Raw genomic sequence first — 27,788 nt, 5'->3', positions numbered from 1 at the left:
ATTCAGAGGGCGAGGGATGAGTTTCCTAGGCAGAAGGTTCCCTTTAGGAGTGGGAACAGCAGGTTTGTTCGAAGGCCTCGAGGCACAGGTGGAGGAAAAGGTGGAGGACGGCTGAGCAGGGCGCAGTCTGAAGCCCAGGGTCTGCTGGGGTTCGGAGCAGAGAGTACAGGTGTAGGCTGACCCTTTCAGGGTGGGCTGTGAGGGAGGGAAAGAGGAAGAGAAGCAGTGTTTTCTGTCCCTGCTCTGCAAGGTGTGTCATTAAATCAGAGTGACGTTGTGAAGAGGGACTAATTTGCTAGAGGTACCTCTTTAACCTTTAGGCTTCTCTCCTCTCCCTGTTACTGGTGATATAAGACTAAAGTTACTTGGAAATGGTCAGTTAGAGTTACTCCAAGATTCAGCTTTTACCATGTCAACAACCCTTGATGGAACTCCTTAGCTCATAGTTTTAAAACATAAAACAACTATTTGAGAAAAATTAAAATGACATTAGCGAATGAAACTAGTTGTATCGACAGTTGACAGAGTTATAGTTTTGTTTTGTTTTTTTTTCCCTGCCATTTGTTCCAGTTGGGGCTTGATTTCTAGGCAGTTTTTCTCATGGTTTTTCAACTTGACAAGCCCCCATGCATAAGAATCACCTGGGATGTTTGTTTAGACGGCATCGTGATGGGTCTCCCACCCTTGATCAGGTACTGGGGTGTTGGTGGGATGGGTAGAGCCTGGGAACATTACGAATAATAATAATTATTATTATACTAATCAGTCTTCTGTTAGCCAGCTTCATTGCCAGTGTGTCTGCAAGCAAGATCTCGGATTCATTTTGCTTCCCCTCTAAGTGTAGACAAGTTTGATGCTGTTATTACTAGCTAATTTCTTTTTTCATCTTTTCTTTTAAAGAACAGACAGTCATCGCTTGGCACCTATAGAGCCCCACAGGTGACAGGTGCCCTGTGAGAAGGGGCGTATTTGCAGACCTTGAAGGGAAGGGTCGTGCCTGGTGCTGAAACACTGCCTGCCTGACGCATAATTATACATGAGAGGGGGACAGGGTAGCACAGTGGTTTCAAATGAGGTCAGGAGACTTTTCTGGCTGATTAAGACTGAGTAAAACAGATTTCATGGTGGCATCTCACAACGAGGAATTTTCAGAACAGAAACCAAACCTGAGTCCTGTGGGGTGTGGGTGTGAAAGGTGAGGGGGTGTGTTTCTCTAGCTTACAGCTGTTTCCAGAGCATCTTTAAAATGAGACTCATTGTTTTTGTATTCTTAGTTCTAATTAGTTTGCTTTTGTAAGACATGAATCTTTAAAAGAGACAACTCACTAATAAAGACATCATGACTGTCTTATTTGGCATGGCAGGTAGTAAATGCTCACCAGATCCAGTCAGCGTTCAAATGGTCATTCTCTGCAGATGCCTCCACCAGCAAACACAGCTCTTGCGAGTTAGGATTTGAATTTTTTGGAAAAGGGAGAGAAACAGGCAAATGAAATTATAATAAGTGACAGAGATTGGGGACCAGTTTCTTCTCTTCACTTCCTTAAATCTTTGCCAAGGCTTTCCTGATACGAAGAGTCAGCCCTAAGTGTAGGGTAATTGGTGGGTATTCAGCGGGCCAGAATGTTTGCTGTCACAAGTGTTTTATCCATTTTGGACATGGGTTGCCTTTTGCTTCACGCGTGTTTTATGATCAGCTCCAGGAAAGCTGAGTTTACAAACATTGTGTTAATTTTGTCCATAGTAATTTTACTTTCAGAAAGGACAGATGTGGAATAACTAAAAAGCCAGGGAATGTTTGTTACGTTCTCTGCGTCACAGTTCATCTGGACCGTGGTGACATTTATTGTGCTTCTTACCATGGTAACAACTACGGGATGGTCATTATTTGTGTTTACTGAGCCTGTGTAGCGCTCTGCTCACATGCCTAGTTAGTGGTGATCAACCTTGATTTCCTACTAGATTTCATTTCCCTCGACCAATCTTTTGGTGATAAAGGGAATATGGTAAGTGCAAGAGCAGATTAAAAGTTTACAAGATAATTCCTTTTTTCTTCTTTTTATTTCAGTGTTTTATTACTTGTTAAAAAAAAATTAAACTATTTTTGCATCTGACAGAACACATTTTTACTGGACAGAAATCAGAATTAATAATAATGCTGTCACCTTATATGTTAAGGAAGACAAGTGCGTTTTTTCCCCTAAGCTAGGTGAATGCTTGTTTTAAATTTATTTATTTATTTTTGGCTGCCTTGGGTCTTTGTTTCTGTGCGTGGGCTTCCTCTAGTTACGGCGAGCGGGGGCTACCCTTCGTTGCGGTGCACGGGCTTCTCATTGCGGTGGCTTCTCTTGTTGCGGAGCACGGGCTCTAGGCGCGTGGGCTTCAGTAGTTGTGGCGCACGGGCTTAGTTGCTCCGTGGCATGTGGGATCTTCCCGGACTAGGGCTCGAACCCGTGTCCCCTGCATTGGCAGGTGGATTCTTAACCACTGCGCCACCAGGGAAGTCCTAGGTGAATGACTGTTGATTGCAAAAGCTCATGACTAAACACTAGAGAGAAAGGGGTATAAATTATTTTTTGAAGTACTTTGCATTTTCATTTGGGAAATCATTTTACTTTGATGGTTTCATTGGAACTAAAGTCTATTTGACAATATTTTCCTTCATGTTGTCTTGAGGCTTTGCTATTGAGGACTAAGCAGTTTTGAAATTGGTAAAGAATGGGCTTGGGAGGAAACAGTGACTTGCTGCTGATTTGCTCTGGAAGCAGATAGCAATGAAAGTGATTAGGTGATATTGATTAGTGTGTTAAATAACTTAATTATTCAGAATTTTAAATAGAACTTGGTGGTCTTTGGAAACGTCTGCAATCCATGTGCCAAAAGGAAAAAAAGAGTAAAAAGGTTTGGCAGAGGTTGCGGAAGACTGCCTTGCAACCCACATGTGGTTTGCTGGGCTGCAGCTTCTAGGCTGTCCTCGTAGAAGAGATGGGGTAGGCTGTGTGCCTCTTTCTAGTGGTTAGAATGTGGACAGGTGTGGGTTGGGGGCTGCCCCTTAGAGTCTGAGATGGAGGCCACGGGCCGGGGTAAGCGAGCCACACAGGGAGAGAGCCTGGCTTCCCGACACCAGGCTGTCACTACACGTGTGAGAGAAATGGGCTCCTCCATTGTTCGGCCACTGCTGTGTCAGGCTTTTTGCTTTGTTTTCATAGTAGCTGAGCCTGTATCCTGACTAATAAATTTGATAAACTTGCCTCTATAAAATAAAACAACTTAAAGCATGGCGAAATCACAATAAAGTTCAAACAGAAGCAGCAAACTGGGGAAAAGGTTGTCACAGCTCATGGCTTCAAAATGCTAATTTGTATAAAGTGCTTCTAGATAAGAAAAAGTCTCATGATTTATAGAAAATTGGCTAAAAGTTATGAACTGATTTCACAGAAAAAGAAATAGGCAGGCCTCATGAACATAAGAAAAAAGATGCTTTTACAATAAAGAAGAAAAATAAAAGTACACTGAGAGGGCTTCCCTGGTGGCGCAGTGGTTAAGAATCCGCCTGCCAATGCAGGGGACACGGGTTCAAGCCCTGGTCCAGGAAGATCCCACATGCCACGGAGCAACTAAGCCCATGTGCCACAACTGCTGAGCCCGCGAGCCACAACTACTGAAGCCCGCACACCTAGAGCCCGTGCTCCGCAACAAGAGAAGCCACCGCAATGAGAAGCCCGCACACCGCAACTAGCGAAAGCCCAGGCGCAGCAAAGAAGACCCAACGCAGCCAAAAAAAGTACACTGAAGTACAGTTTTCATCGAGCAGATTGGCAAAAACCCCAAAGTGTGATAGACAGCCTCAGGGAAGGAGTACCCCTCAGCCCTCGCTTCAGCTGCACCCCTGGCCTCCCTGCCCAGCTGCCTGGCCTGTGGCCTCCGCACGCATCGCCCTTCCCTTGGCCGAGAAACCTCATCCCTCGGGAGCCACTGTCTACTCACTTCCTTTGTTCACATCTGCTCTTCTCAGCGAGACTTGTCCACCATATGTTTAAAATTATAACACCCCACCCCTATTTTCCTTACCCTACGGTAGCTTATTCCCCAGAGCATGGATTTATAATTTACTAATCTGTTATATTTATTGTTTATTGTGTGTACTGTCCCAGCAGAATACAAGTTCCATGAGGGTAGGGATCTTTGTTGTTGTTTCCTGAAGTATCCTAAGCACCTAGAACAGCCTTCGTCCTGAAATTGTTAAACATTGGTTAAATAAATAGACTCTCCTTGCAAGGCCGTGGGAAGGTGGTGAGCACATAAGGTACTAACTAACCACCGCGACAATATTTATCAGAGTCACGGTGTCTGTGCCTTTTGACTCAGCAGCTGCAGGTCTAGTTTTCTAGTCAAGGTTACTCCTGTAGATACAAGATTACTCATCACAGTTTTCATTTTCTTTTAAAATAACTGCATACATGAGAAACCACTGAAATGACCAGCAGTAGGGGCTTGCTTAAGTCAAATAAGGCACATCCAACAAGACAGCTGTCTCCTGATAGAAAGATCTCTGCGTTAGCACAGAGGAAAGAGCTCTGTAGTGTGTGCCATCTTCTCTGTAAAAAGAAGAGGGTGGAGGGGTAAGAATGTATGTCCATCTTTGTGTGTGCATGAGGAAGTTCTGAAAGATGCCCGCGAGTGTGGTGGAGAAATGTCGGGGCTTGGGAGACGGGGGAAAGGGTGGGAAAACTCAGGTCCGCTGTTTACCTCTTTGTTTTTTTGTTTCATGAAGCAAGGGAAAGTATTTTCAGCTCAAAAAAATTAAACAAAAATACAAAACTTGGAATGGTAGGTGCTATAGGTCTAAGGAATGGTTAAAACATTTAAGTATACTGATAAATATCTTTAGCTTATTTAGGTGTGAAAAATAATTTTTAATTCCAATAGTTGAAGAATGGTATTTTAGGTGTGTGTTTTATGACATTTCATTGTTCTTCAGGATTCTACGAGTAACATAGATACTGTGTGCTTTGTATGTTGTTATTTTAATTTTTTTTGTTGGAGATAATCATCTGATTTTATTATCTTCTCTTTTCAGTCCTGATGATATTGGGACCTGCTGGTACATCCTCCTCTCTGGTTCCGTGTTCATCAAGGAATCCATGTTTCTGCCACGAAGCAGGTATTGGATAGACGTTCTGGAGTAGAGTTTCCGTGGAGCTTGAAATCCTTTTGCAGAATGAGTTCTTTTCCTGAATTCCTCTCTCGTCGGATTTCCTGTTCTACTGACACAAAGCAAAGCAGTACCTCGGGGTGTTGGTATATAAATCTTAAGAAAGGGCTCTTCTATGTTGTAAAACCTGATTCAACCTCTTTAACAAAGGGCAAGGACAAAGGACGTGCTGGTGACGTGTTACGTGGATGTACCCGGCTAGTTGAGGGCTCGTGTGTTCAGAGGGAATGAAAACTGCCTCCGTAACAGGGGGTCGCATACACATCTAAAGAGAAGCCGAGAGGGTTCCGGGGGCCCACGTGGGACGAGAAACAAACCAGGGACTAGGTCACCCCTGGGGACGTTCTCCCTGGGACTTTGGCTCCTGGGTGCTGACTGTTGGTTTATGGCCTGTGTCCCTAAAGTGTGCACCATTTGGCGGCCGTGCCCATGTCTTTTCTTCGGATCTTCGGGCCGCAGTCTGGGGGGCCGGGCCGGGGCAGCGGTTACCTAGTTGCAAGCAGCTGTGGCCAGAGAGGTTCAGGGCTCCCCTGCCACCAACGCGCTGCCCCTGTGCGGGTTCCTGAGGGTCCCTGGAACCACTGAGTTTCGGGAGTGATTTTTCTCCCCTCATTGTGTGTGTTTCACAATTAAGTATGTTTATTTTGACTAAAGATTTAAAGATTTTAACTGATTAAGTATCTTTATTTAAAATTACTGAATAAATAAATTGACTAAATTTATTAAAGCATAGCAATCTACACTCCTCCACTCCCCACCTCCTATAACCTAACTCTCTCATAAAAATATTAAGATACGTTCTTGATAAATCATTCAGAATGGGTCAGGGACATGTGAAGAATGTGTTTTAGAAATGTTTGTAAAAAGAGTAAGCGAGACGGGAAGAGGTGATTTGTATCGGCCTGGTGAGGTGCAGGAGGTGCCGGGATGGGCCCAGGGTGGCAGGAAGGAGGCCCGAGGTGCCATCTCCGATGGGAGAAGCCTCCGGTGTGGTTCCCCGGCCTCCCCACCCTCCTGCTCCTCCCAGATCAGCTCGGCAGGCATTGTTCTACTTGGAAAATGGCCCCGTGAGGGAGGGAAGAGCCATTGCCTGTTTGTTGCTCTTGCAGTAGCACTAGTTACAGGATGGTAGTAGCCCTGGTCGTAGTCATAAACAGAAGTCGTAGTTGTAGTGGTACTAAAATGATGAGAGAACAGTAGCTAAGGCTTCGGTAGGTAGTGCTTTCTGTCTGCCAGGCATCATTTGAAAAGCTTTATTTATATATAAATCATTTAATTTCATGACTGTCGTTTGAAGTAGGTATGGTCGTTACCTGCATTTTTTTTTTAAACTTTTAATTTTGAACTAATTTTAGACCTACAGAAAAATTGCAAAAAAATAGTAGAGTTCCCATATACCCCCCTCATCCAGCTTCTCCTAAAATTATAACGTCTTGTGTGACCATAATACAATGAATAAAACCAGGAAATTCACTTTGGTGCAGTACTATTAACTAATCTACAGATCTTTGAACTTCACCGACTTTCCACTAGGCGTTCTTTTCTGTTCCAAGATCCTAAATAGGATCCCGCCTTGCATTTATTTTTTATTGCTCCTTAGTCTTCTCCAGTCACTGGCAGTTCTTCAGTTTTTCCTTATCTTTCAGGACTTTGATATTTTCGAAGAGTCAGGTGTTTTGTATGATGTTCCTCAATTTGCTTTTGTCTGATGTACTCACATGATCAGAATTAGGTTTTGCATTTTTAGCAAGATGTTACCTGCATTTTATGACCGAGGAAACTCTGGCAGTTCAGGCTGGTGGGTGGTTGTCCATCCTCGAAATCTGCCCGGGAGGCTTGGTGTGACCCTGTGAATGAGTCCCGTCATTCAGGGATTCTGTTTCCCAGAGGAGTTAAATAGAACACTCTTCCTTCAAACACAGGACCTACTATTTGCTCTCTTTCTGGGGGCTCTGACTCTATTTCCAAACTTGGAGGTGGGTAGAGGCAAGTAATATTTAAGCATAGGCATGTTTTAAAAATTACATATAATTTTAATGTAAAAACTAATGATAATTACTATATAAATGCTCAAAGGTAAAGGTAAGGAAAAATATCCTCTGAAGTCTGTCATCCAAGATAATCATCCTTTAATATTCTAGTCTTTTCCCATCTAGCCTTACATGTATGTGTTCTACATACTTAAGGGCATACTTTATAAACAGTTTAATGTCTTGCTAATTTCAGTGAAAGAGTTTGTATTCGCTTGACTCATTAATGTCAAAAACTCTTTGTAAAGGCTTACTCGTTATGCATTAGGATGTCTGTTGAATGTTCAGTTATTTGAACTTTCCACAGTTTGGTTAATAATTGTACAGAGTAAGGTTTTGATACTTTTTATTATAAATAATGGTATAAGGAATGTGATTTGAAGTTTATGCATCTTAGAGAGAACCCAGGTTAGCGACGCCGTGATACAAGGTCTGCTGTACAAATGAAATCTACAGACTGAGTCCCCAGAACGGCACAGGAGCCTGTGGCCATCTTTCCTGACTACCAGCCATCATCAGCTTCAAGTGACAGCTTGTCCTAACTTGTGGAACGGGAACCCAGTGTTCAGAAGACCGCTGTTCTACAAGAAAGAGGACTTGCAGTTCAGGCCTGTTTGATGAATACATTGGCTTCCACGTCTAATTATTTTCAAAGATGACATGCGTTACTCTTTCTCTGGCTGTCTGTCAAATGCCGGCGAGTCAGGGCTGTAATGAGGTGAAGAAGGGATGGTGTTTCTGACTGAATGACAAGCCAGCGCTATTTATAGGTTATTTCTTCACGTTGCGCCTGGTGACCTTTGCTGCATCCGAGTTATTTGTTTCCTTTGGAGATGTTGCCTTAGGGACAGTCCTGAGATTGTTTTCGTAAGAAGGGCCCTCTGCTGGTCCTACCTTAAAGGTTAACATTAGTGAGTCATAGGTATTTTCCTCTCCAGGAAACACTGAGATTTGATTAAAGCATCATGTGGACAAGGTGTTAGTAGCAGTCTGGTTTTATGCAACAACTAGTTCACAGATGACTCTCTCCATTTACCATGTTTTTCTCATGTTAGCCTGGAAATTGGTTATCCGTATATATAGTAAGTAACCTGACCATTCTCTTGAAAGTTTCAACTCATTTTGATGGGTAATTCACCCCGAACAGTTAGTTTTGGATCAAAGCACTTTGGACAACATTTTCACATTTTTGACTAATTCTCATGAAATTGCCTTGACATGTGATATCATCCAGTAGGAAGGGTGGTGTACACTGCAGAAAATCTGCCCTTTGGCTTCCAGATTTCATGAGCTTTATTGAATTCCTCAGTTGACATTTAGGCCAGCATTTTATGTTTTTGTTTTTATTTGTAGACAGATAAAGGTTGTTCTGTATTTTGGTTATTCAAGCATGACTATTATTCCTTGATGAGATTTTTAACATTTGTGGAGCTTATGAATCCCTTTGTGACTGTCAGTGACAACCTATTCACTCTGCCCCGCTCCACGCCATGTCAGTGATAAGGTGTTGTTTTATGAGTTTTGTTGTAAACCTATTAGAAGTTTACCGAGCTGTGAAACATGGATATTTGCACAGGTGGCGGTCATGTCACTTATAATGTTGCGTGTAATGCCGTTGATACAATTCAGTGTCTTTGTATGAGTAGAAGGAGGGTGAGCTAAGGCAAGGCAGCAGTACAGCAGAGGTTATTCTCATCCGCATTTAGGAAAAGGCCAGAGTGGACACTTGCCGTAGATGGACATAGAAATGGTGTAAACGGTACGTGTTTTTCCAAGCCTGTAAGCAAAGCAGTTAGCAGCTGTGGTCCAGGCTGTGCCCTGATGTCTGTGTCCATAGTCGTGGTATGTAGATTGGTGTATTAAGACAGTGACAGGCAGAGGGTAGGGAAGTGTCTTGAAGAAGGCGTTTCCCCCCCAAAGTTTGTCAAAGGCATCATTTGCAGCAGCATTGGGGCAGGGAATCGATAGAGGAAAATTATCTTAGCTGAAGGTGCAGGTTTAGAAATCGTTTTTAAAAGAACATTTGGTTTTCTGTACACAGTGGGCAGGAAAATATTAATAATGTTTATTGCCCTAATGTGCTCTAAATCAGTGTATTTGAGGAACTCTGTAATAGAAATTATTATATTCTTAAATCTTCTCACTTTCAAAAGTACCCCCACTCTACAGTGCTGAAGCCTATTTATAGCAAAGTCACAGAATAGTAACTTGGATTAATGTTATTTTTTGGCTGCTGACTTCTTTGAAAGGCTGATAATTCTATGCAATAATTTAGGTAGTAACGATAGGCCCAGACTGTGTTTCTAAACTTTCAACTTGCTGTTTGGGTTGTTTATTAGAGAAGGAAATAGCTTCCCTAAGTGGTTTTTTTTTTGGCTGTACCACACAGCTTGCGGGATCTTAGCTCCCTGACCAGAGATTGAACCCAGGCCCTCGGCAGTGAAAGCGCAGGGTCTTAACCACTGGACCGCCAGGGAATTAATTCCCTTACCTAGGTTGCATATTAACTCATAGAATTGGAATCTTTTTCTACCAATATAGCAATCATTTTTATACTTACTTGCAAAAAAACCGGTACACTAGATGTATCAGATGTGAAGTATTATTGTTAGACAGACTCTTCTTGAATTTATGTTAGTCACAATCTTGGGGAAAAAAAACACTCCTACGAAAACATTGAATCTGATTTTCTCAGTAGAATCAATTTTATCATAGAGGCCTCCAAGGAAGGCCTTTTAATAGAAATGATTGTGCACCCCATATTTAATCATAAATAGATAATATTTTTATTGCTCTGACAGTCAAAAACTGTCTCTATTTTTCACATTCAGAGCAATCAGTACACAGTCTCTTCCCCTTCACATCAGTGCAGTACCAGGGTAGGGCCTGTAAGGCTGAAGGAAAAGATAAGCCCAGACTAGCCGTAAGCCTCGGAACTTGGAAGATGCCAAGAGAAGGTACATAATTAAAGCCAGGAGCCAGAGGGAATCGGGACAAAGGCCTCTACAGAGGGGCGAAGCTTCCAATGCGTGGGCCTTAGGGTCTAGGTACCAGGTTTTGTCAGGCGGCAGACCTAGTAGGCAAAGCAGTCTGTACGCTACACGTGGCGTGAGAGATCAGTTCTGTAACTGGCCAAGTGCTGTCCGTGGGAATGGCTGAACATGGAAATGCCATCAAAATGTAGGGTTGTTTCACGGGCCCTTTTCGTGTTTATGGGTTATTCTATCTCATTCTGAAGTAGGTTTGGTAGAGTTCCAATTTTGAGGCATATTTCCGCGTTATTTCCAACTTCGGTTGAAACTTGCGGGAAGCCCTGCTCTTTGGTCTCTGAGTTCTGGTGTCTGCGTGGAAGCAAGGTGGTCTCCTCCCTGCGGGCAGCTAATTTAATACCTGGCTGGGGACACGAGGCCATCGTATGTGCAACATGAAAAAATCGCCCAGGGGTCATTAAACGGTTCAGTGTGAATCGGTGTAGCAAAGGCCACAGCGAAGGCAAAATCCCCTCAAGGACAGGGGTATTGTAATGTATGTGGATGGTCGTCGAGGGTGGCTCTTGAGGAAGTGAATTTTGAATTGGGTTGATGGTTGAGACTGTGGGGCAGTGGTTGGAAAGGAAATCTGCACACAGGAAGGTGACAGCACAGAAGTAGGAGTCAAGGACGCCAGTGCAGAGATGGGCAGGAGCTCAAGTAGGGCCACGAGAGGAGGACCGTTTGTCTGGAATAGACGTGCACTTCCGGGCGTGGAGTAGTTGCCAGGCATCAGTGATGGTGCCGTTCACGAGAGTCCAGTTTACAAACCTGCATCGCGTGGCTGGAAGGCCCAGGGCCGCTGGTCCCTCAGGTCTCCGATAACGCTGGCACAGGTCGGAGAAGGGCGTGCAGCATCGATTTGCACCGCGGTAGCTGTGTCCACCTACGGTTAGTGCTTCTTTGCTGCTGATACCAAATACACCCACAATTTAAAAATTAAAATTATGCCATGGTACTCTCGATAATCACATTTTAAATTAGAGCTGGCAGCTATGATGAGGATAAGTGGGGAAACAAGACATTTAACGAATCAGTTCTGAGAGGCTGATATACTATTCTCATTTTGACTCACATGACAAACAATGAGCTACTTGAGATGAAGAATCGCAGGCCTCCTTTCTGCTTGCCAGTGCTACGTGGTAGGTTAATTGATTGCTCTGAGAACTTGCCAGTTGTTTTCAGTAGTGAAAGAAGGTGAAACAATGGGAGAATGATTCTGTGTCTCTGTGGTAGGGACTGAAGGCACAATTAAATATTCCTTATTCCACGTAAAGGGCTGTATAGGATTAGAATATCATATTCTTGGAAAGGGCACAAGTTTGTTTCGTCATGTGATGCCTTATTGGAGATGGACGATGGCATTTTAAAAACAACTCGCAGGTGAATTATGTCATGGAAGGGCGCCCTTATTGGGCATGTATCCGAAAGGTGTGAAGAGAAGCGGGGATCAGAGTTCTGGAAATTGTCCCTTACAGGTGAGGTTTACCTCCAAGTGTTGGCACAATCCCAACAATGGCGGCACAGATTAAGCTCAGCGGGAAAGCGTGGTTATGGAAGACGGGATGGGGAAAATAGAAAGACAAAAGAAAAACTGAATCATCTGAAAACTGCCTCATTGAGTTTTAATGAGGAGATAAAAAAGATAAAAGATACCTTCTCACATGGGGAGATATCAGAAACTTATAACAGGATTAAATGAGGCGATAATAAGCTTTTCTAGTTTTCTTTATATTTCTTTTCTGTTAGAAGTTTCTCGTATTTCTTGAAAGCATCCTTCCTCCCTCCTTCCCTCCCTTACTTCCAAGAGAAACCATAAGACTTTGTTCGGTGGTTATTTGGAGTGACCTAAAGCGAGTGGATTAACAGCAGAGTGAGGGCTAAGAAGAACTACTTATCTCAGCCGTTGTTTTGTGTAGCCCATTATCACATTGTTTTGGAGAAGCGGGTGATTGGACCTGTCATTGACCAGTTAATGAAATAGTTGGTTAGGCATGGAGTCATAGAAATGCACTTCTGTTTTAACTTTTAACTTAAAAATGTTCAATTTGATCTGCACATGGAAACATATGTATAGCTGAATGTATAATTGGATTAAAATATACACCTGCGTGCATAAAGGGGTGTGTGTGTGTGTGTGTGTGTGTGTGTGTGAGAGAGAGAGAGTGTGAGAGCTGGTCCTCTTGGACTTGACTGTTTTCCCTCAATCTTCTACAGTTATTTTCTCCACATCCAGCCCAGCAGCAGTTAAGCTGACATACCTGTATCAGATCACCAAAGCATTCTACTTCATAGGTTAAGTAACTATTAAGTTAAACAGAGAGTTATCAAGAGTAAATGGTGGCTGTATTGTTCTTCTAAATATGAATCTGTTATGCCTAATCCCTAGGAGGGATAGTGTCCTAACACCTTCATATCGTAGGGGAGTGTTTACCACAAGGGTGATCAATAGTGATGAACAAAATGACTGGAACTGATTTCCAGAATCAGACCTCACCCTCGGCTACTCGTTTTGTCTCTTTGAGGGCGCTTGATGCTTGCTTACTACGAACGCGCCCTTCTGTCCTGGCCTCTGTCCTGAGCGGCTCCCCTGCTGGTGTTGATGTGCGTCTCCTTCTGTGTTACCCGGCCGCCCTGCAAGTGTAGTCGAGCCTCCACGTGCCTGCCTGGACGGTGGTGCTGACACACGGAGGTGCTGCTGTGTGACCCCCAGAGCCAGGGGGTGGTGGTGTTGTGGGCAGAAGGGCGGGGGCGGTCTGCTTGTCTGCTGCTTCACGGTCGGTAGGGTGAGACTGGAGACGTGACCTTGGGCTTAACACCCTGCAGGTCACAGGTGGCCTGAGTGAGCCCGTCTCAGTCAAGTGGAGCTCGTTGTGGAGATGAGCACTGGAGAAAGAGAAGTTTCATCATTTCCAGAAATTTCACTGTAAAGAGGAGCGGGGAAGCGGGGTGGAGGCTGGAGGTCCAGGGGGACCTGTCTCTTCAGTAGAGGCCAGAGCGTGTTTGTGGGTGGATGGGAGGGACCCAGCACACAGGGCTTCGTACAGGAAGGAGTGGGGCTGCTGCGGAAGTGGGTGAAGCCCACGACAGGGCAGGTGTTGGCTTTGGAAACAGTGTGAGCGCTGCCCCCTTTTATGTGCTCTCGATCAGAGCCACAGATCCATGGGTGGGTGTGGGAGCCCCGTGGTGGGCGCCGAGGGGTTTTGACAGAGAGGGAGGAGGTGACACAGAGGGAGTGTTGAGTGCCCACTTACTACCAGTGGTCACTGGCATGTGGTCATCTATGCCCCGCCCACTCCCTGGCAGGTGTTTGGGGGCAGGCGTGGAGCAGGAGGTGTGGGCACTGCTGGCTTTGTGCTTTGCCAGGGACGCAGTAACGGGGCCAGGGGAGCAGGGCTTACGGGCACGCCCAGGCCCTGGGACTGAGGATACGTGTCTGGAATGCTGCTTCTGTCTCTGATGGCTTCATCGACAGCTTGTCACCTGCTCTAGAAATTTCTTTGAGTCTCGGTTCTGGCCTCTCTTTTCTCTCCTGACAATTGCTTTTTGTTTTTTTTGTTTTCTTTTAGCAAGTAACCCTTCAGAGTTAGGAACGACCGTACCTGTCAAGTCACCTGCCTCGGTCACCACCGCCAGGGCCTTTGTTAAGTTGTCACCTGCTCTGTCAGAGCACCTCCCCACCTGCCCTCAGGACTGCTTCCGTATGAAGCCGTATCATCGTTTAAAAGCTCAGACTTTGCTTGTTGATCCCTTGCTTAAGGAGCTTAAGTGACATTCAGCCACCAAACAGATAAAACCCAGCCTCTACAGCGAGGTGTGCAGGGCAGCTCAGGACGTCTTCAGGCCCACCTTGCCGGGCCGCTCCCTCTGCTGGGACGGCCACCTCACCCCTCCTCACCTGTGAAAAGCACATGCTTTCTCAACTGTGAGAGTCTTTAAAGGCCTGGGCTGTATTGTCCATCTTTGCTTCCCCGGTGCCTAGCACAGAGCAGGCATTCAGTAAGTATTCGTTGAATCGTACTGGTTCAGGATTATATTTTTAACGTGCCCTTTAAAAAATCACTTTAAAAAGGAGCTTAGCAATACTATGCTAAGCTAATTAATCCCTTTTAGAAATCACTTGTAATAAGCTATGGTTTATTGGAAGTCAGATTAGTATAGAGGAGAAGAGTTGGGAGGGAACGGGGCTGCAGTGTGTCGGAAGAACGGGTCCAGGGAGCCCGGGGTGGAGGCACCGCGTCATCTGTGCAGGGCATGGGAGAGGGGAAAGGGCAGACGGCATCTTACCGGGTATCGTTCGTTTGCCGTCTGTGTTAATTACAGTGAAATTATTAATATTGGTTGCATAAAACAATTGCATAAGCATAGCAGGAGCTACTTTTTCTCTCCCGTAAGAGAACCCTGAAGGTCCACGGCCAGGACAGCCCTAGGTCCCCATCCTTCTTCTCGGCTCATAGCTTCCACTCAGCGTCCACTCAGGGCACAAACTGGCTGCCAAACTCCAGCCATCACGTCTGCAGTGGGAGCTAGAAGCAGGGGAAAGGCAGACGAGCAAAAAAGTTAACTTCCATCCTTGAAACAACGTTTCTCTTCACATTCACATTGTCCAGGTGTGGTCATATGGCCGCTTCCGGCCGCCCAGGAGCCTGAGGCATGTAGTCTTTTATTCTGATATGAATTATGCCCCTGAAAATAATAACATAAAAATATCCTTCTAAGGAGAAAGAGGAGAATGGATATTGGAACAGGCAGCCAGCAGCCTCTTTAGTTTCCCTCACGCTCTCTTATTTTGTCAATTACCTTTCTTTACTAGACCTGTCTGTTCCTCAGCCCTTTGCCTTGCTCCTTCAGCTGTTACATCATCTATAACTTCCACTTGTTCTACCTGAGGTTGACTCAAGTCCAAGTATTCCCAGGACACACACACACACACACACATAAGGTAAACATATATATTAAAGATTTTAAGGAAGCGCTGGGAAGGAGCTCCAAATAAGGCAAATACATCTTGAAACAAATGTGAGCTTGGTTTGACTAGAGTTGATGCTATCGAAGGGAGAGTTTAGTTGCACTTGATGTAAATACATGCTGTGTTAAATTTGCAATAAGGTAGATGTATAAATTAAAGGAATAGGGTAAAATATGTTAAAAGATACAGTGGGATATACTAAAACATTCCCCCTTTGGGTATCAGCTATACTTCCTGCCCCAGTACACAGCATCTTCACCTTGGAAAGCTAACATGATGTTAGCATCATTTAGACCATTCTCCGATGTGATACCTGATCCTCAGAGCAGCACTGTTCTCTAGAGAGGGAGCTCGGTGGCTGGGTCCAGTTGGGAATTTGGTTGCTATAACTACAGCTTCGCAGGTGAGCGGTACACGTAAGTCAGGCTTCCATGGTCCTTGGACTGCTGGCGTTGGTGGTGCCCTAACAAAGTAAGTAGCCTTCAAAGGAAGATCTCTGATGTGTTTGTGTGTAGAGATGATGTGGTATCACAGGTCACCTAATGCTTGAAGTCTTCAGTCAGGAAGTTAGTCATCTATGGTCCTCGTATAACTGAGTGTGTGATTTCATCCTAGAAGTCCGTATTTGCAGTGATGTTTGGATTTCTCTTGCAAAAGTAAATATTACATTTCATAAAGGTTTTCAAGTCTGACATGCATGCGTCAATGAAATACAGTATTGTTTTTCTCTGTAAAATGTTGGAATTGTTTGTCTGCTGCTAAGCATAAAGGAACTCCCAACCATGTGTGTGCACACTTATTTTGGGGAAGGGTTGGTTTGGAGGGGTGTGTGAGTTACTGTTTCACCTGTATGAGTTCAAAGTGTCTTAAAATACATAGCAACTAAATTGGGTTTTGTTTAAAGAAATATACTTTCAGTATTGGGGACACTGACAGAAAATGACGAGAGTAAGGCTGTCGCTAAGAGAGAGATTCATAGAAGAAGCAAATTATACTTGGTAAAACTGGAATGTCTATTAAAATAAAATTTCCAATTAACCGTAGTTCAGGGACCCTCTTTTATTTTACATTGACTATAAAATTACATATATAATATATAGGTACATGTTATATATAATAGACAACACCAGTCATATATTTGAATGTTAAAGAAAATGAATTTATTCTGTACTATGAACCCCACTTTATTTTTTAGATGTACTAAAAATTCTTTAAAAGTACTTCAAGAATTAAGAAATAGTTTAAGTAAAGTGAAATAATAGCTTAGACATGTATATCACTGCCTTTTTTATGTTAGAATTTAATTAAATATAATGTGGGTTTAAGAGCCGCCAGCTTAATATTTATTACTGATTAGAATATTGAACTGTAAGTTCAAAATATTAAAAAAATTTATTTCCTTAGATATTTCTTATTTTTGCCACACATTTATGGCTTTATAGGTGTTGGATATTTTTGCAGTTAAATATAAAATATAATTTCTGGTATTGAATGTTCATGTGTTATATAGATCTACATAAACATCAAATAACTGGATTTTTTTAGTTCTGCTTTTAGAAGTCTTTTTTGAGTCAGACATTTAAGGATAATTTTTACATTATCTTTTACTGATGACTCACTTTACATTTTATAGCTGTAAACTGCTTAGTGTGTCGGTTTCATTAAGATAACTTTGTTATTTCTTAAACATTTTCAGATAATTTTTTTAATTAGGGCAATGGCCAAAATCTGTCCAACACTTTCCTGTATTTTATTTTTATTATTATTTTTTGGTTCATTAGGGTGCAGTTAGAAAACCACCATTAAGTGTTCATACTTAATTCAGTTTTACAAATAGGAAAACTATCTTCTTTCATCAGTCTAAATCATATCCAGAATGTATATAAGTATGTGTGTATGTATATCAGAGGTTTTCTGCTGCCATGGTAGTTTATAGTCTATAATAAAAATAATTAATTCTTATTCAGAATTTTGAGACCATTTCAGTTTACCACTTTGTCACTTCATCTTGGATTTTAACTAATACATAATTTTGGAAACAGAATGAATAGGGTCTTCAAGGTTTTATAATCATTATCCTATTTAAGTGAACTTTAAAAAGAATTGAGGTAATATTGACATATATTAAGTAAACTTTTGTATGTTAATTTTGTATATAGTTAATTTATATAGTTATATGTAGTTTATAGTATATATAGTTATATTTTATATATAAATATATATATATAGTTAATTTTGTGTATGGAAGCATCATTGTGGCTAAAGCAGAGATTTTTTTTGATTATTTATGTCAGAGTACAGAGTAATTATTGTCCTTCAAATAAATGGAGAAGAGCTGCCTGATAGCCTCTCAAGCCTGAGAAGTATGTTTTAACTTTTCTAAGAATGTGCTTTTGGAACAAAAAGTAGAAAAAACCTTGTTTCGAGTCCTTGCATTTGGCAATAAAGATGGTTAGGAGATAACATGAAAGGTTTGACCGAACTGGGCCTGTTACTGGATTCACCTGGCTTAGAATGGGTACAGCACTGAGGTCCAGGCTCTGGAGGTTTTCAGTCACTACAATCTGGGCTGGACTTTATACTCCTGTTTTCAAAGCTTACAAGCAGTTGGTCAGTCAGATCTGAACTGAGCAGCTGGGCTAATGACCGTGGAACCAAGGTGCAAGCCCTGGAGTTTTAAGATGAGTGAATGAGGGGACCCTGGAAGATGCCTTAAAGCTGGGACTAGAGATAGGAACCCCATCTCTGTGGCCTTGGTTGGCCAAGGTCAAGGGCCTGACCAGTGTTTTCATGGAAATAGAATTCGATGTGAGAGTAGTTTAGGAGGACTGATGATGGAATTTAGTGACTGAAATTATAGATAAGGGAGAGGATGAACTAAAAGATGCTTAGAACTTGCGTGTCTGGCAGTGTGATGCATTTGACAGCTACAGCCTAATCCAGAGGGGTTGAGGTGGGTGGATATTAGAGGTGAAATGAGTATTTTTGATTTTAGGGCAGGTAATGGTTCGTGCTTTGACAGACAGGGGAGCTGCAGGGAGTATGAAGACATGATCTGGACATTGAGTCACCTGGAAAGCTTTGGGGGAAGGAGAGGGCAGGGGAGAGGAGGGTGGAGGGGCAGGTAAATAGGGGGAATACAGAGGCAAAAAAGAGATGCTTATCATGTCAGAAGCCTATAGGGACAGACTTCGACAACTAAACTTTTTCTTTACTGCCCATTCCAGTCCTATTTTGAAGCAAGTCATGCAATATATTGCCAATTCTTATGTAAAGGGGATGCCAGATATTATAAATCCTATTGAATTTTGTAAGTGAGGTAGTATTAATTTTTACGAAACATAGTTTGAAAATGATGGTTTGGGTTGCTTCCAGTTTGTGGCTTCTGTTTGTGTGGACATATGTTTTCATGACTTCTTGAATACATACCTAGGAGTGGAATTGCTGGGTTATGTGGTAAATGTATGTTTAGCTTTATAAGGAGCTGTCACACTGTTTTGCATAGTGGCTGTAACATTTTCCCTTCCCACTAGCAGTTTTTGAGAGTTCTGGTTGCTCCACATCTTCTCCAACACTTGGTATTGTCCATCTTTGTAATTTTAGCCACTCTAGTGTATATGTGACGGTCATCTCACTGTGGTTTTATTACGTGTTTCTCTGAAGACTAGTGTTGTTGAGAATTTTTTTATGTGTTTATTGGCCATTCACATATCTTCTTGGAAGCGTTAGTTTACCCATTTCAAACAGTTTTTTTAAAAAATTGGATTTTGCCCATTAAAAAAATATTGAATTGACTGTCTTATTTTTGAGTGTGTTCTTTATGTATTCTGGGTACAATTCCTTCTTTAGATATATTTAGCAAAAATTTTCTTCCAATCTGTGGCTTGCCTTTTTCTTAACTGTGTCTTTTAAAAGCAAAAACATTCTACCTTAATGAAGTCCATTTATGTCAGTGTTTTCTTTTATAGTTTGTACTTTTGGGGTCCTGTTTAAGAAATCTTTTCTTCACTTGATGTCAGAAAGGTTTTCTCATGTTTTTCTTCTAGAAATTTAATAGTTTTAGCTCTTCCATTTAGGTCTGAGATCCATTTTGATTTAATTTGTGTGTGTGGTGTAAGTAAGGGTTGAGGTTTGGCTTGTGCTTCTCGATACAGATATTCATCTGTTCCAGAACTATTTATTGAAAAGAACATTTTTTTATGCATTAAGTTGCCTTGGCACATTTATTAAAAATCAATAGACCAAATTTGTTTCAGGTCTGTTTCTGGACTCTTTCTTTTCTTCTGTTGATCTATTGATACATGTCACTTCTTATACCAGTACCACATTATCTTTATTTGTGTAGCTTTTTAGTAAAAATCCTGCAGTATAAATCCCTCACTTTTGTTCTTTATCAAAATTATTTAGCTCTTCTATGTCTTTGCTTTTCCATATAAATTCTGAAATCAGCTTGTCAGTGTTAGGGTTTGACTGGAATTGTATTGAATCTGTAGATCAGTTTGGGAAGGTTTACTATCTTAATATTGAGCCTTCCAAACCATGAATGTGGTATAGCTCATAATTTATTTAGATTTTCTATTATTTTCCTTTGTAGAGTTACATCCCCTTTTGTAGTTTTTAGTGTACAGGTCATACACAGCCTTCATTAAATATATTCCTAAATATTTTTTGATGATACATACTAGGTTTTTAACTACCTCAGTCTATAAGAACAGATCTGAAACAGGTTAAACAATATTGCCAGGGTTACTGTTGGTAGAATTAGAAGGAACAGTTATTTACAAAACAAGGGAAAACAAGATAAGTATGGTTTGTGAAAAATGTCCACATTCCATGCAGATGAATTCAATAAATTGACATTTTATTACTTGATATCTTTGTAAGAAATCACACATATGTGTGAATTTATGCTTTTCCTTTCTTGGAAATGTGTTCTTTTAACTTCCAAGAATTTTATGAATGCAGTATTATTCAAGTGACCTGAATTATTGTTTAGGTCCTATTTTATAAAGACGTGTGCCATTTCAACTTCTTCTATGACATATACCAGATTTGGGGGAGGCTGGTGGCTGGGTTTGGGTGCCATTCGTATAAGCCTTTAAAGAATATCAGATGTTTCTGTTGCCATTATTTGAATGTTTGATTCTTGAGATCAATTCAGGTTTTTACTGGTTAGGACGAATCTGAACTATTCATTTGAATTCATCTACCATTTTTCTCACTAACAAGTTACATAGGTCTGTTCAGTTATTTCTTCATGTAATTGTTTATTTTACCTCTAACGAATTTTATAAAAGTCAAGTCATTTTCTTTTATTGTATTATTATTTTTTATATAAATTTGTTTATTTATTTATTTTTGGCTGTGTTGGGTCTTTGTTGCTGCACACGGGCTTTCTCTAGTTGTGGCGAGCGGGGGCTGCTCTTCATTGCGGTGCACGGGCTTCTCACTGCGGTGGCTTCTCTTGTTGTGGAGCACGGGCTCTAGGCGCACGGGCTCAGTAGTTGTGGCACGCAGGCTCAGTAGTTGTGGCACGTGGGCTCAGTAGTTGTGGCACGCGGACTCAGTAGTTGTGGCTTGTGGGCTGTAGAGCGCAGGTTCAGTAGTTGTGGCGCACGGGCTTAGTTGCTCCGCGGCATGTGGGATCTTCCCGGACCAGGGCTCGAACCCGAGTCCCCTGCATTGGCAGGCGGATTCTTAACCACTGCGCCACCAGGGAAGTCCCAAAATCAGGTTATTTTAAAATAAGACCTCAGAGCTGAGCTTCCTCGGCTCTTCAGCTCATCCACAGTGTGCTTTGCACAGTGAAATGGGGAAGATTCAACAAAGGCATTTTGGATAAGGCATGTGTCCAGAAGCTGATGGGAAAGCTGTTATGGACCATAACTTTTATACAGCCTGATCAGCTGCCATCTGTGTACAGAACACCGTGATCAGCAGAGACCTGTTTGTGCCACTGAGCAGACTGATAGCAGCACATCAGTTTAGCTCAGCTGTTCCCCAGCAGTTGGTCACGAGGACGTGGACACCACCAAAGTGTAGTCAGCATCACACTACTGTCCTTTGCTGCTTAGGTTGTGGCAAGAGACAAAAACTGCCTGCTCCCTTCACCCCCGTACAGCTGAGGTAAGAGCCACCTTTCTTCTCTAGAAGGGAAAAATAATGGCAAAAGCAGCCTCTTTCAACTTTTCCCATGTTGTTTTGATATAAATTTATGCTCATCTTCTCCGTGATAATCATTCCAGCCAGGTGCACAATTCAGCATCCCTCTGGTGGCGGAGAGCAGTGTGTGTAGTAGAGCTCGGGTACATTTAAATAACAAAATTGCATTGCCGAGCCCACCTCAGCGTTTGACCTTGAAGGCTCAGAGGAGAGCAGACATGGCAGATTCCCCTACGTGCCCTTGACTTAGGAGAGTGGATAATGAATAGAAATTGATAAAGAGTGTCTGTCAGGCTGCCGCTGAGGTCATGAGGCTGGTATGCGGAAACAGTGCCCTGCACGACATGACACGCATAACTCAGAACTGCAGCCCGGAGGGTGGGTGGGTCACCGAAGCAGGAAATTGGCCGTCAGGAAGCATGCGGGCTCCGAGCGCAGGCTGCAGCCGCGTGGACTCAGCCGGAGAAAACACGGGGGCCATGGGGCGGGCTCGAGGCTGCAGACACCCAACTCCTCTACAGCGAAGCAGCACTGTTGCCGCTGCTTCAAAGATATCGAAGCCAGTGCAGGTTAGATTTGTTTTAAGGGATTGAAATGTTAACAGCATAAGTATCAGATGGCTAGCACTTCTGTAGTTACTTAGATCACAGGCTACTGAGGAATGAACAGAGGGGGGAAAACATAGCTCTGAGGCTTCGCTTGTCATTTTTTTTTCCTGTGCTCTGTTTTTATAAGCGAGGGTTAAAATGTGGAGATTCGCTGTGTAGAGGAGCAAACCTCTCTTCGTCTGTGCAGGGTGATGACTGTTAGAATACTTCTAAATGAGCCTTGAAAGAAACTGTCTCTTTAGTTCTCCCAGATAGTTCTGAAATAGCCTGTTCACACACACAGCTTCTATGTGTACTTGGTGTGTGTATGTTTTTGTTTTAAATAGCTGTTACTTTTTTTTTTGCTTGTTAAACTCATGAGTGAGGACTAAATATTTTTAAAAGAGTAAATGCATTTTTATGATGTCTTTAAAGCCACTGTCCTCTTCTGTTAAATGTATTCCTGTAGAGTCTACTGATTTTTGAGAATGGAATTGATTGCATCAGCAGTTACTTGTTAGATTTTTTTTTTTTTTTCTTAATGTGTATTGCTATTCTGCTATCTGAAGACAGTGTCATGTGAGTATTTTTGGTAAGTCCTAAATAAATAAATTGGTTTTGGTTTAGGAGCATCAGGCCAGGCATTTTTTAGGTTTTAGTAACTGCTTATCATTTCCTAGAAACGAAGATATGAAAAATTGATATCTTGGAGAATCACATTTTCAATCATTTTGTAAATGAGGATTGCCTACCAGTGTAGTCACGGTTTGATTGCTGTGTATTCCCTCTCTGGATGTAGCCTGACGTGAAAAAGTTTACATTCCAATACTGAGGAGTTGCATTCCACTGGGCAGTTCTGACGTACCACAGGAATGCGGAGGCCCATACAAAGGGCAAGCTTAGGGCCACTGACGGAAGAGGCTTCCGTGCTCAGCGACTGCCTTTCGTGGAAACTCACACTCACAGCAAGTGCTCATGACTGAACTTGGATGGGGAAAATGTGGTCACAGGAACGCAGGACAGAATGGCCTTCCCTCCGAAGGAGCCTGCAAAACCCTGTCCGGTGACTCACAGCCTGTGGGTATTTATGAAAACTAGGTAAGGTTTTATATTTGCAGGCATTGGTGCTTTCTTGTTGTGAGCCTTGAACTTGAAAGAAAGTTTATCAGGCTGGTAACGTTTTTCTCTATTTTACATTATGTAGAAGACTAATTACTTTCAGTAAATTTTTTGTCTGCATATTTTGGGTACTATCAAGTCATTCCATTTTGCACCTGTAAAAATGTTAAACTTAGTTTATTTCACTTTTAGGAACAATTTGTAATTCTTAATTTTTAATTTGTTCCGTTAAAATAACTCAATGGGAGTGAAAATCTGGATTGTTAAACTGTCTTTGGAGCAGCCATTCCTCAATTAGTTTTACTGAGGGGATATGAGCCTTTAGGAATACTTTGCTTGTTATGCTGCAGGTGGTCTTTTCATTAATCATTTGCTGTGAGTTTAGCCTTTTTTTTTTTTTTTTAAATAGCGCAGAGAACCAATAGGTTGATGCAAAGTGAGTCTGCATCACTTTTAGTTGTCACCTTTGGTGGTTTAGTGTAAGGTTATCAGGGCATTCTGAAACTACATTGAGGTTAATAGTTGAAAGCCAAGCTATACACCGTACTTCTACAGAACAATTTAGAAGGATTTAAAGACTATAGTCATTACATGTTCACACCTTGTAGAATCAGCAGCCTATCAGCATTCTTAAAGCACACATACCATACTTCTCCATTTCTCCCTATCTCTTTCTAACTCTCTGGCCTTTTGTGAAAGGCTGGCATCAAGTACAGAAAGGGCTAACAGGTTTTTAAGTATTCAGACCTAGTCTCATTGATAACTGTTACCTACATCCTTTTTTGAAAGACAGTTATTATATACGTATTTTAATATTTGTATCTTATATGTAAATGCCCGTGTACATAGAAAGACTGAAATTACCAGAAGACAGGGATAATTTTTTTTAAAGTTTAAATTCAAAGTTAAAAAAAAAGCTGCATCACTTTAAAAACTGAGTTTAAATTTTAAACATATCTTTGTTTATCTTGGTACGTCGTATTATGAGTGCCATTTCAAAGGAGCAGATGTGCTAGTAGTTGAATTTCTGGCAGCAGCTGCCTGAATAGGCTTGGTTTTTATAGATTTGACATTCACATCGTTGAGTCTCCCAGGGTAACCCTCAAGCTCTTGATGGTCATTTGTAATTTTGCTGAATTCGAGTTGCCTTCTGAATTACAACAGCTGACTTGTCTTTTTCACTCAGCTAGCCAGTGAGTGAGCAAGCTTCTGAGAATCCACCTTTCCACAAAGCTCTGTTCCCCACTTGTCATTAGGTTTATGCTTTACTGGTATAAGAGATGCACTATAGCAATATTCCTGAAGAGGTCTGGGAATTATTCCTTGTACATGGCAAGCTTACCAAAGACCAGAGTTCTTATATTATTGAGTGTGGAAAAGGGCTATAGCAGAAAGTGAGAGGAAGGGTCAGGTCAGTGTGGGATCCCAGAACCCTGGGTGATGGAGTCTGATGGTAATTTTGGGCATCTCTTTTAACCTACCCTTAGGTAGGTTGGCTTAGTTTCTCCACTAATGCAATGAAAATTGAACTGGAGGGACAGTTCTCATGGGAAGAGGAGGATGGCGGGTCATGCATATTATAAGCACTTGGGGGCCTTTTCCTAAATAGAAATACTTGAGGGCCTTTGATGTAGCACATTGGACTCTGACATACTTTCAGGTGTGAAGCTGGAGGAAAAAATGCCAAGAGACCCTGTACTATACGATTTTCAAGTTTTTCTCAGCTCTGACATTCAAGAAACGCATTTTGTTTTTGAGATGCATTGTAGGCAGCAAATATGACATTCTTTCTTACTAAACTCATGGCGCTCACTGTTCTCCTGTTATCACAACTTTCTGTGTAATCATCTTCCACGGAATACAAACTATTTAAGAATAGGGGCTATATTTAGTGAGGTTCTTGTAAGCTCTGTATTGATTACAGAGTTCATATTGATTCTGTAGTACGTGTCCAGTGAGTATTTGGAAGAGGAATAGGAAGCAAAATTGTATGTGTGTGTGCATCTCTCTCTCTCTTTCTCCCTCTCTCTCCATATATATGTGGACACGGGGCGGGGAGACCCCCTAATTTATCACCGGGGATAAAATAAAAAATGGGATAATGCTGGGTGAGAGGAAAATGTAGGTATAATTGACTCTTCAAAACTGATTTCAGGTTACCAGGGGGGAAGGGTGGGTGGGAGGGATAGACTGGGAGTTTGGGATTGACACATTCACGCTGCTATATATGAAATAGATAACCGACAAGGACCTACTGTATAGCACAGGGAACTCTGGTCAATATTCTGTAATAACCTAAATGGGAAAATAATTTGAAAAAGAATAGATACATGTATATGTATGACTGAATCATTTGGCTGTACACCTGAAACTAACACATTGTAACTCAACTATACTCCAATGTAAAATAAAAATTTAAAAAAACTGATTTCAGATAGTTCATTAACATTTGTTTACCATCTCTTTGTATCTTCCTAGTTCTTTCACCCATGACCTCTATCACTTCATTGCTAAATTAGTGTAGAAAAAGATTGGTTCCAAGTTAATCAGTGGTATAGCTCAGTCATCAAACTTAACTCTTCCTTTGCCCCTAAGGTTGATTCTTGTTTGGTCAAAGTGGAGTTACTGCTTTTTCTTATTCAAGTCCTGAATTTTGCCAAAATACTCAAAACCACTAAAACAAACAAACACACAAATCTTCTTGATAAGTTGCTCTTATATACTTAAAAAAAAATTGTGGATATGCGCATGTGTGTGTATAACGTAAAATATGCCATTTTAACCATTTAAAGTGTAGGATTCAATGGCATTAATTGCAATCACACTGTTGTGCAACCATCATCACTACCTATTTCCACAACTTATGTTTCATAGCTCCAAACAGAAACTTTGTAACTTTGCATTTCCCTAACCCCTGGAAACCTCAGGTCTACTTTCTGTCTTTATGAATTTACCTATTCTAGATATCTCATATAAGTGGAATCTTACAATATTTGTCATTTTGTGACTGGCTGTTGCACTTAGCATAATGCTTTCAAGGCTTACCCATGTTATAACATATATGAGAACTTCAGTCCTTTTTATTGCTGGATAATATTCCATTGTATATATCAGATTTTGTTTACCCACTCATCAGTTTTCACTTGTGTTGTTTTCACCTTTTGACTATTGCAAATAATGCTGCAGTGAAATATCTGTTTGGGTCCATGTTTTTGATACTTTTGGGTATTTTTCTAGGAGTAGAATTGCTGGGTCTTATATTAATTCTGTGTTTAACTTTTTGAGGACGTGCCAAACTCTTTTCCACAGTGACGGCACCGTTTTACATTCCCAACAGCAAAATTCAAGGGTTCCAGCTTCTCTAGATCCTCTTCAACATTTTTTGCACTCTTTGCATTTTTTTTTTATTTTTTAATTATAGCCATCCTAGTATCTCATTCACATCTAGTATCAGGTGTGATATGGTATCTGGTTGTGTTTTTTGTTGTCTTTTTGTTTGTTTTGTTTTTTGTCTTTATTTTGAGAAAGCACAGCAAGGATTTATTAAGCACTCTTGGGGGGAGAGTGGGCAACTTGGGTGAGTAGCTTTGTTGTGGTTTTGATTTACTTTTCCCTAATAACTAAGGATGTTGATACATATATCTTCTTTGGAGAAAGGTCTATTCAAGTCCTTTGCCTATTTTTTAATTGGGTTGTCTTTTTGTTGTTGAGCTATAGGAGTTCTTCATGGATTCTGGATATTAAACCCTTCTCAGATATATGATTTGCAAATATTTTCTCCTGTTCTGTAGATTATCTTTTCAGTTTCTTGATGATGTCCTTCAATGCACCAAAGTTTTCAGTTTTGATGAAGTTCAGTTTATCTATTTTTCCTTTTGCTGCTGGTGCTTTTGGTGTCATCTCTGAGTCCATTGTCAAATCCAAGGTAATGGTGATTTATCCCTTTTTTCTCCCCCCTAAGAGTTGTATGGTTTTTGGCTCTTTTATTTAATCAGTGATCCGTTCTCAGTTAATTTTTGTATGTCATGAGAGGTAAGGGTCCAACTTCATTCTTTTTCATGTGGAAATACAGTTGTCTCAGCACATTTGTTAAAGAGATTGTTCTTCCCCCATTGAATGAACTTGACACCTTTGTCAAAATTAGCCATAGATATGGGTTTATTTCTGGGTTCTCAGTTTTATTTCGTTGGTCCATATGTGTCTATCCTTATGCCAGTACCACACTGGTTTGATTACTGCAGCTTTGTAGTAAGTTTTGAAATTAAAAGTGTGAGTTCACTAACTTTGTTGTTTTTCAAGATTGTTTTGGCTAATTAGGGCCCCTTGCAATTTCATATGAATGTGAAGATTGGTTTTTCCATTTCTGCAAAAAATATTTTTGGGGGGATTTTGATGGGAATTGCATTGAATTTGTAGACCACTTTGTGTAGTCTCTTATAAGACTTAATAATAAAAAGAATGCATTTGATAGGACTAACTGTTCATTTCTGACAGTGGCACCAAGGAACATTTGGAGGAGGATTTAGGCAAATGGCTTTGGAACAATCTTTATCTATTTCTGACTTTTCTTAAAACCCTCAAGGATTGTAGGTGTACTTTTTAAGTTAACCAAGTTCTTATTTAATCTGTATCATTTCTACATTTCCTTAAGTCATGATTTTAGAAATTTAAATGATA

The 27,788-nt window shown here is 41.4% G+C and overlaps 1 protein-coding gene across 7 annotated transcripts in view; it reads left to right on the top strand.

Annotated features, from left to right (window-relative positions):
* The window catches only part of RAPGEF2 (Rap guanine nucleotide exchange factor 2), a 248,568-nt gene that overhangs the window by 93,534 nt on the left and 127,246 nt on the right, over positions 1-27,788 (top strand). For 4 of the 7 annotated variants that reach the window (XM_061192649.1, XM_061192646.1, XM_061192647.1 and 1 more), the window contains exon 4: positions 5,081-5,164. In XM_061192649.1, coding sequence (XP_061048632.1) covers positions 5,081-5,164 — 84 coding nt within the window. Of the gene's footprint in view, positions 1-5,080; positions 5,165-21,849; positions 21,975-22,933; positions 23,091-27,788 lie in introns of those variants that run through there. The other 3 variants (XM_061192652.1, XM_061192650.1, XM_061192648.1) reach the window with 3 other exon arrangements.

Source organism: Eubalaena glacialis, chromosome 5, assembly GCF_028564815.1.
Source record: "Eubalaena glacialis isolate mEubGla1 chromosome 5, mEubGla1.1.hap2.+ XY, whole genome shotgun sequence".
Classification (NCBI taxonomy): Eukaryota; Metazoa; Chordata; class Mammalia; order Artiodactyla; family Balaenidae; genus Eubalaena; species Eubalaena glacialis.
This window is presented reverse-complemented; position numbering and strand designations above follow the sequence as displayed.